Here is a 9774-nt window from a genome sequence, read left to right on the forward strand (position 1 = left end):
ATCTGGAATGTGAATTTTTGCAACCAAAAAAAAACCCTTTCATCCGAGTCCTGTGGTCTTGCCCCGTCACGACTCCAGCTCTTTGCAGAGAGGTTATCTGGTCCTGCGGTAGCTGCGGAAGGCGAGGCCTTCACAGCCGCAGCGAGATGTGAGGGTCTGATAAAAGTGTTGCAGTCAGAGGCCCCTGCCAGACTGGGCCGTAAAGGGGCCGCCGCCTCCAATTTACAGCACTAGAGGAGTCTGCTGCGATGGAAAGAAAGACGGGGCTGCCCCACTCCACAATTACACAGCAACATCCTATGGGTTCATTTGGACTCTTAAAGAGTGTACATTTGTACACTCTCAAGAGTTACAAATGGATAAATTAACACTGTGGATTTTACCGTGTATGGCGTAAGCCTCACACACTTGACTGCACAACTATGCCTGACACATATAGCTTACGGTGGGACATGTGCTTAACCCATTTTGACCTGAGATCAGATTCTAAAAACGTCTTCTTCATCCTGACAGTTTTCTGAAAAAGCTATGTTTCTATGTCAGTGGTTCTTCGATTTTTCAAAAATATCAGACTATGAGCTCGTAGATCTGCTATTTTTCAATAGCTAAAGCATAACATAATGCTAACACCAAAAGGGGTTCCCGCCCAAAATGGGTTAAAGGGGAATTGGATTAACTGCTGGCAAGAAAAGAAAAAGTGGGGATTATAAGTGATTTCGACCTAAAGTGTGCCTTTCATTTTTTTATTTTTTTATAAATACAAATAAAAGATGGATTTTCTATTTCTTTCTTTCTTTTGTGATTGGGCTGGAACTGAAATCCCAACAACTAGCGACGAACAGAGCAACCGACAGCAGAACTCTCGACAATTTGGCTGGATAGTCAGCGTCGATACACATAATATACATAACAACACATTTGACAATATAAAGACGGAAGTATGGAAAAATCAGCAAAGCAAGATTAATCAATGCATCCCTACAAACAGCAACTCCAGGCTCAAGGTGTTCAGCTGAACAAACTAAAGGACAAGGACTTGTACCGTACTGTAGGTGCCTCATCATGACTTGTGCAGTGTTGCACAGAACAGCATGTTCCAGGCCAGCGCCTCCGTGAGCACACCAAGCACGGATCACTTTATCTCTGCCACATCCCACACATGGTGGTGTCACATGGGGTGGCATGGAGGAACACTGACGAAGCAACCTGTGTGGGTGATGCTGCACTGTTGCTATCTGTATGGACCAGTTGGGCTTCTGGCTGGCCTCATGGGGGGGGGGGCAAGGCAACGTATACTAGCATCAATCATGACGCATGAACTCTGTGTTGGACTATATTTAACCACAGTAACGCTAGCATCCATATTCTGGGCATGTCACAATAGGCAAACCTTCACAGAGAGCTTGTAGACCTTTTTTTGTGTAGAGGAGAAAAAGGAGAGAACCAAGTATAGACCCCTGCCCTAGGGTACACGGGTCAACAAAGTATATTGATTTTAAGCGATAGTTAACACACTGTACCCACATGCCTGGAGTGGAGATAATGAAATGGAAGGCGGTTGTTGTTTTTTTAATTTACCATAAATCCTGAAAGTCTAGCCGTTCTTATTTATGGTCTGGAAGTGAACCCTCTCACAGCACGATTGTCTTGTGAAACTACAAAGCCAAAACACAGACGACTAGTGCCCAATGTGGGCGGTGGAATCACAATCTGATAAGGGCTTCTACTTAAGAAACCACTATCTTTTGTCTCCACCGAATAAGCAGTGGCTGGCAAACCATCACACGCCATGGCCTACACTTATTTCAATACGGCACATTCCTAATGGTGCACAGATGCTATCTTGTGAAGACTGAAAGAATGAAAAATCCAAGTACTTTGACGAAACCCATGAAAAGCAAGCATCTAGTTGGGGCAGAACCCCCCCCCCCCACACACACACACACACACACACACACACTCACTCCAAAGACATCTTTACATTTCAACAAGCACTGAACTTTGGTCTTCAGTTTCAGCCCTGCCTGTATGCACCCTTGCCTTGTCCATGTAACTCAAAGCCCATAGCAACCACACTGTTGCATAAACCCATGCAGAGCTGTGACTCAGGAGTGTTAGAGAGACAGAAAGAGAAATGCCCTTAGCTGACTGAAACTAGGTCGCCCTTTACTTTTGTTTTTAATGACCTGTTGAAGAGGCAATGCTTGCTTGTGGACACTGGCTAAAACCTAGCAAAGTAAGAGTACGATTTGAGGAAGGAGGTGTGTGTGTGTGTGTGTGTGTGTGTGTGCCGTGCATACAGTGTACTCAAATGAAGTAACGTAAAAGTGGAAGGCCAACTCACCTATTCTTCTCCAGCTCATTATGTGTGGACCTGCAACAATAGAAAGTAGAGAACATGTAAACACTTTTCAGCCTGGCAGTGTAAATGTATCCCAAGTTTTCAAAATGTAGCAACATTTTTCAAAAATAACCGACCTACAAGCCCACACACACATCCCATCGAGATGCATTGTAGATCGACTATTTTCGAATGGACGTGTAAAATAGGGCATAAGTGGTTAATAACCACTAGCCTAGGCTAGACTTGCATTGCATGTTCAGGTCTATTCACTCTTGGAGCCTCATTCTGCACAGTCTGGCTAATATACATATAAGCTGTACAAACAAAGCCCAATAGAGACGCACTGAATTGGCTTTGCCTCGTTTCAATGGATTTATTAATTAATCCCAAATGAGACAAAGTCAGGGCCAAGTGCAGTGCAGCCTTCGCACAAATGCTAACAAACTCCCCAGTCCCACCTTCCCCACATGACTGTCAGGCCTGCAAAGTTGCACTACAAAGCCTTGACTACAACAGATCTGTGTGTGTGTGTGTGTGTGTGTGTGTGTGTGTGTGTGTGTGTGTGTGTGTGTGTGTGTGTGTGTGTGTCAGTCACACGCACACGTGGTGCACTGACATAGTACATACACTGGTGGGTAAGTGTGAGTGCACACACGGTAGCCAGGGTTCAGTGCTCTGTTAATAATGTAAAGTGAATCAGCTGGCCCCTAAGAGCTTCTTTGTGTGGAAACACACTGAAGGGGCACAGGCCCTCCTCCTGATACATAAACGGCTGGGTTCCTTCCTCGCCACATAAAGTGCACTGCACCACGGGGACAGGCTTAGGGGGAGGAACCCATTTCTCCTGGGTCATGTGATCATCAATTCTCCTTATTGGGGATTTATGTCCCTCTCTCACTCTCTCTTTTCTCATCTTGTATTAACATGACAGCCTGTTGTGCTGTTAGCAGGGGCACAGGAAATATAGTGACGGTAGTGGTGCTAGTGGTGGAAGGGGCGTAGGTAGCCCCAAAACAAAAGTAAACTAATTTAAACATTTCTTTGGTTCCTTACAAAATAATAAAAAAAAAAAAAAGCTTGTGAGATTAGTCTACATGGGAGTTGTCACCACATAAGAAAAGGAGGCTTTTTGTGTTCAATTATTTATACCAATAAAAACACCACATGTCTCGGTTAGAATACATTACAGTACTTGTAGTAGGGTATGCAAGACTGGGTATCAACTCAACTGTGACAGTACATTTAATTGAACATGACAAGATCTATGGCCTAAGAGAACTAGCAGCTATCACAAGGAAATCATGTACCTAACTAATAAGCTGGCCTGCGCCATTACCAGAAAACCCACAACTGCCGTTAGCGTTCACGACACGTGCATGTGTTTGACAGGTCGCGACTCACATATTCTACAACTGTGTGGCAGCTCCCCCTGTAATACTTATGCTCTGAATAGGCCAACCACACAAAAGAATCAATGTATCTTATATTAATCTAAATGTGTCACTGTCACACAACCATTTGTCCTTGGAGCCCAACTTCAACACGCCATGTTAAGAGCGTGTAGATAAAAAAGAAACAAGGTCTTTCACTAGTCAGGTTTTCACCTGACACATTTTGTGCAATGTAGGACTACCTCCAAATAGACAGGGCCTCAAGGGGGTCCCGGGCATCAGGTTGGGAACCACTGATCTAAGCTACTTCATCTGTATGACAGCCCCCCCCCCCCCCCCCCACACCTTGCATGCTCTCTCTCTCTCTCGTGAAGCTACCATTACTCTGAATCAGTGGCATCTCTTAGCCCAGCCCCCACTACAGCCAACAGTGAAGCACCACACACAATGTCTTTATACGCTCCAGCAGAACCCACTCCGAAAATTCAATCTAAGTCGCCTTGATTTTATATGCTCTTTTATCATTGTAAATGTAAACCCGTTACCCACCTCCCATATCATCTATCAACACGTCAGAATCTCAATGACAATATAAACAACACTGAGTTGTTCCGCACGCATGCTTGTGTATGGGCATGCGCGCACCAACACTCACACACGCGTGCAACACACAGGCAGCAGGTCAATGAGATAAAGGCGACCCCGCTGTAAACAGTAGGTGAAAGGACAGACTGAGATAAGCCCATCACTTTAAGCCTCGCATGTCACAAAGGAGGTGGCCTCACCTGGAGCAAGCCTGGACCTATATCTGATCGTGACTGTTGCCATGCAGAACTAGGCAACGTGAGTGAGTGAGCGTGCGTGCGTGCTGCGCTGATGAGTAATGCACGGTTCCTGTTTGTGGCTTGCCTGTTCCTCTACATTAATATTAAAAAGCTCTGAGAGACAGAGGAGGCAAGGCTTCCATTTGATACATACTAGTTGTCAATGGGAAGATTCATGTAAGCACCATAGTGTGGCAAGTGAAATCACAATGCATCGCATCAGCTGATTTATGCATGGTCAAGTCGAGAGACGAAAATAGCCAATCTCCCAGATCAGAACGTGTCACACGCCCTCGCATACGAGCTTGTAGATCGGCTATTTCAGCACACAACTCTGGCTTTATCAGAGGAGATTCTTGGCTGCTGTCCCTGTTCCCCGATGCACATGATGTGGCAACATCTGATTTGTTATCACACATGATTACTACATGATTACTTACACACTCAAGCTACATGATAATTAAAGACATATTAAAGCCAATTTATTTTATGTTGACCATGCACCTTATGTATATTTGACACCGTGTCTTCTTGTTATCCAACTTTGTTATTTCAGATATTACACAGTAAAAGACATGCTGGATGCACAATGCAAGAATAATTCAACTACACTTTTTTCAATGTTTCAGAATAATGAAACTGCAAAAAGACCCTATATAGCAAATATATAACCGATTGATTAATAACGTATAATTCCTCAAAGATCTCCAGGTATTTGTGTTGGAGGATTGCAAGCCGAACTTGCCATAAATAGCAGCTTTTCCTTTTTAGGGATGGTGATAAAACTGTCACACGCTCCCACACTGTAGACAACAATGATGTCATGTGAAAATGTGGAAATTCCTCACGTCAAAAATAGACTAACAAAACGCATTATGTACAACAATAAAAAATAAACGCGTTTCAGTCGCTTGTGGAGCAAATGCGGCACATTGTAAAGGATTGTTCGTTCCGTTCTGTGGGTGTAACTTCTACCCTTGTCCCTAGCAGCTGCAGGCAGCTTGACAATCAGCTGATGAATGCTAGCGAGCTGTTGATGCTGCCTGCTACCAGTACCTACCCCCACTAACACACACGTTCACTAAACCTACGATTGGATTTTATTATTATTTTAAAGACAAATATTCCCAATAACGTCGTTTTATGACTGCATACAAACTTAGCTTCGGCTACTAGAAAAATATATTTTCCAAAACATGCTACTAGTACTAAGGAAAAGCATTGATGCTTTATACTGAAACCTAATAAAAAACAGACAGACCTTCAAGCAAACAACACGTCGCTTCAACACGTCGCTTAGCGACGTGTTGTTTGCTTGAAGATCTGCTATTTTTGGTTAAGCGTTACCCTAGCACGAAATTATACATTTTGCGCAGAATTGTTTTATTAAGCATTTAAGACGAATGACTTTGATTGAATATCAAGGGCTGTCACAAACAGGCATATGCTCAAATAGCAGGAAAAGGGAAACTTAATTTAAAAGTCTTACCTGTTGTGGGTATTGTTGAACTTCTTGTTTCGGAATTTCCTTTGCCGCTGGTAATTATTATTTGTGTTTTCATTTGAAGGTAACGTTGAAGCGTATCCGTGTTCACATTCTGTTGGGATGAAAAAAAAAGCAGAACGGTGGTGGTGAGCTTCACGTCTCATCGCAGCAACATGCAACCATGCAGCCAGGGCTGCCACGTAAACACAGACACAGTCGCACACTCGTTTACATGTACAGAAATAAAATAAATGCAGTGTATTTTTTTAACCATTCTTAAGTTCTTATCAGACCATGGGGATTCCACCATTACCTCTATCTCTCCTTTCTAGATATTCCGCAGCTTCCAATAATAGCTGGATGTTTATCACCTGAACAGCCGTCATAGTACTTTGCCTATGGATTAGTGTTGGTTTGTTTTAACGTGATTGTATAGCGTGATCTTTCCAAAACAACTGGTACAACTGATCAATGTTGAAATGTTCGATCAGTTTTTACACACACGATGTTGCTTTGGAAAAAAAATCTTGTTCAATATATTCGCTGGCCCACGAACAGCCTTTGTCGAGAGAGAAAAACAAGCCAGTGTTTTCCACCAGCTTACAAAGCTGCAGCCAAAGCTTCACAGGGCCTATCATTAAAAACGATAAAACCAGTGTATCAAAGTACTAAAAGTGTCTTAGAAACACGATAACAAATTTTACAAAAAAAAAGGTATAAAAACAATATAAAATATCCTAACAGCCCAGAGCCAGCAAAGTCCCTGCTGCTGTTGCTCGTTGCCTTTCCTCCCAGTTTGTTTACCTAGGTTTCTACAGCTGGGGGGCGGGGACCTCCAGAGAGAGGGGGCTTGTCAAACCGCGAGGTACCCTGGGAAACCGAGTCATTGAATGGCCTGGTCCATTTAACACAGGCATACAGGCCAACTCGACACCCTGCAGTTGTGTGTGTGTGCGTGTGCGTGTGCGTGTGCGTGTGCGTGTGTGTGTGTGTGTGTGTGTGTGTGTGTGTGTGTGTGTGTGACTGTGTGTGACTGTGTGTGTGTGTGTGTGTGTGTGTGTGTGTGTGTGTGTGTCACTGTGTACTAACTGTACTTATGTTGTATGTCAGTTTTATTTGTTGCTATTCGGTTAGCAAAATCATATGGGTCAATAGTCAACTATTTTACCTTTGTTTATACAAGTAAAATCCCATCTACAACAGTATGTATGTGGTTCTGAAAGTGGGTTCAGGGGACCTCCCGGGGCATTTGATGGGGTTCCAGGGGTCGACACCTTTATACAGGTCTGTATAATGGAACCATTCTACAATCTCAGTGTTATGATGGGGGTCTGTGGCCTAATGGACGACAAACTGGGGGTCCTTAATATTAAAAAGATTGAGAACCAGTGCCACACCATGTCATACATTACAAGATACAGTAAGCCTAAAGATAAGCCTAAAGCGTATCAATCAATGGAAGCTTATGTTTTGATTAATACTGTGGGTAATGATGATGATGATGGGAGAGTTTTGAAACCGGATGCTACATGTGCAAAAATAAAACATTGTTGGACCCAGGGCCGGTTCTGGGGGGTCCTGCACAGCCAATCAACAGTTATAGGGAATATATATTTTTATCGTTTCTGATTGAGTGGGCAGTATTTTTAAGGGTGCTGATGGAAAAAGGGTGACCTACTGATGGTCAAAGAAGAAGAAGATGGATGGATGGATAGATAAAAAGATATGATGAATTGATGATGCATTTCGGGAGGTTTGGAGATTTTACCCTGCAATTATTATTATTTTGCTATGCAGTGCATGCAGGATTGCCCCCCCCCCCCCCCCTATATTTTTGTGCCGCCCACCCTAGTGGGGCAGTCTAGAACCGGCCCTGATTGGACCTCAGTTTAGCATGGCAAGTGTCCCTGTCACGGTTTCTCTCTCCACAATAATCCCACAAATCCTACAAATCCCATAATTCACCAGTGTGGTAGGGTGCATGTGTCGGCCGAAGCCAGGCCCAGCAACACATGACGTCACTGTCAAGAAGGCACTCGATTGGTAGCAGGCATTGACAGGCGTGAGAAGCGAACTTGCTTTCGGCCAATCATGAAGGCGTTTTGCGCCATGTGGAAGCCATGCGAAAACACCCACAAATATAAAACCAGGAAGCAAACAATCGGTGAAGAGGGGGGTAAAGTACCCAGTATCTGGTGCAACATATGCATGTTACAGTATAACATTTAGCTAAACGGCCACAACGTTAGTGCAATATGCATTAGAGATTAGACAGTATTCAATTATTCATAACAAATATCTTTATAAAGATCATCAACGATGACAAGCAAATCTATTTCACATTACTTGCAACTGATTAGCAGAACCACAATACTAATAAAGTAGACTATAATAATAAATAATAATAATAATAATAATGATGATTATTATTATTATTATTATGATGATGATTTTACAGAGAAGTAATCTGCTACGACATAAAGGCAAGGGCGGTTCAAGCTGCCCAAATGTCAAAATATAAAACCACACAAACTAATTAAAAATGCCGTTTTACAACGAGGTGTCTTCATCTAATTTCATACACTGCCTCACTCAACATTCACTAGTAAGAATGGCTGTATAACTCTATCGATTAAAGTTGTTTTAACCAAAGCCTACGAGGACACAATGACATCATCCTCAACTGGGTTGGAGGGCGCTGCAATGTGGTCAGAATTTATCTCACAACGGAGTGGCTGCCAGCATGCACACCCACACACACCCAATCATTATTATCACTACTCTACTGCAGGGAAATATGATAGATAATTGGTTTGCTTTAGAGTGCAGTTGCAAAGTGCTGCAATGTCCCACATGCATGATGCATCTAACGAAACATAGTTTAAATATAATTACACTAGACCACAAATAGGTTATTTACCCCTCCAAAATGTAATGTTGCAGATGCACTAGTTAAGTGCGCACGGCATAGACATTATAACAGCCTAGGCTATGGTGCTTAGTTGAATGAACTCAGCCCTTTGTTGTCTGAGACTGTGTAGACAATGCAAGTCTTGTTTTCGTAAAATTCAGAAGCAAACGAAAAGGCCAAAATGCAACACAATTAAACTCACTTCCATCCTTCCTTTCGGCGCTCTCAATAAAGCTAGCAGCCTCCAGCAAAACTTGCACATTTTTCAGAAAAGTGTTGATCTGATCCATGGGGGAGTCTTCGGAATTGAAGACGTCATTAAAAGGGCAACTAGACATGTCGAAATCTTGCTGATCCATGGACGTTTCGGAATCAAAAAACACTTCTTCGGTCTTCAGAGACAGACCTCTTCTTTGCCTCTCACTTTTGGCCATTTTCGTCCTGGTTTATGTGAAATCAGACTACTTTCTTAGCGGAATAAACTCTTGAGGCAGCAGCTGCCAGCCAGACCAGTACTGTAGGTAGGTATGGGTTAGTGTGAATGCGGGCTGTAATGTGGAACAGCGGCCAATGCCTGTCTGTTGCGGTGCGTGGGGATTCTGAGCGCCCGGCCTCCCTCTGCCTCAGGAGCTCCGCATGGTCCTTGCGCCTGTAGGCTCATGCCAAGCCTTTTATTTGAGCAGCGTGAGTGATGGAATAAATTATGTACAGTATATATGTACTATTTAGCTTAAAGTTATAATCTCAGACTCTCGCATTCACACTTGGTTTGCCTTTCTCTTGGTTTAGTGTAGTCGTCTTCTTAATATTTGTCTTAT

At 43.2% G+C, this 9774-nt stretch overlaps 1 protein-coding gene across 2 annotated transcripts in view; it reads right to left on the bottom strand.

Annotated features, from left to right (window-relative positions):
- mxi1 (max interactor 1, dimerization protein) overlaps positions 1-9515 on the bottom strand; it is a 30700-nt gene extending 21185 nt beyond the window's left edge. The window contains exons 1-3 of one of the 2 annotated variants that reach the window (XM_080759403.1): positions 9159-9515; positions 6049-6157; positions 2345-2374 (exon numbers count right to left, since the gene is read on the bottom strand). In XM_080759403.1, the coding sequence (XP_080615529.1) occupies positions 2345-2374; positions 6049-6157; positions 9159-9390 (371 nt within the window). In that variant the 5' untranslated portion in view covers positions 9391-9515. Of the gene's footprint in view, positions 1-2344; positions 2375-6048; positions 6158-6358; positions 6826-9158 lie in introns of those variants that run through there. The other variant, XM_080759404.1, reaches the window with a different exon arrangement.
- Positions 9516-9774: the final 259 nt, after the last annotated feature.

This window comes from Protomyctophum bolini (genome assembly GCF_963924005.1).
Source record: "Protomyctophum bolini genome assembly, chromosome: 3".
In the NCBI taxonomy this organism is placed as follows: Eukaryota; Metazoa; Chordata; class Actinopteri; order Myctophiformes; family Myctophidae; genus Protomyctophum; species Protomyctophum bolini.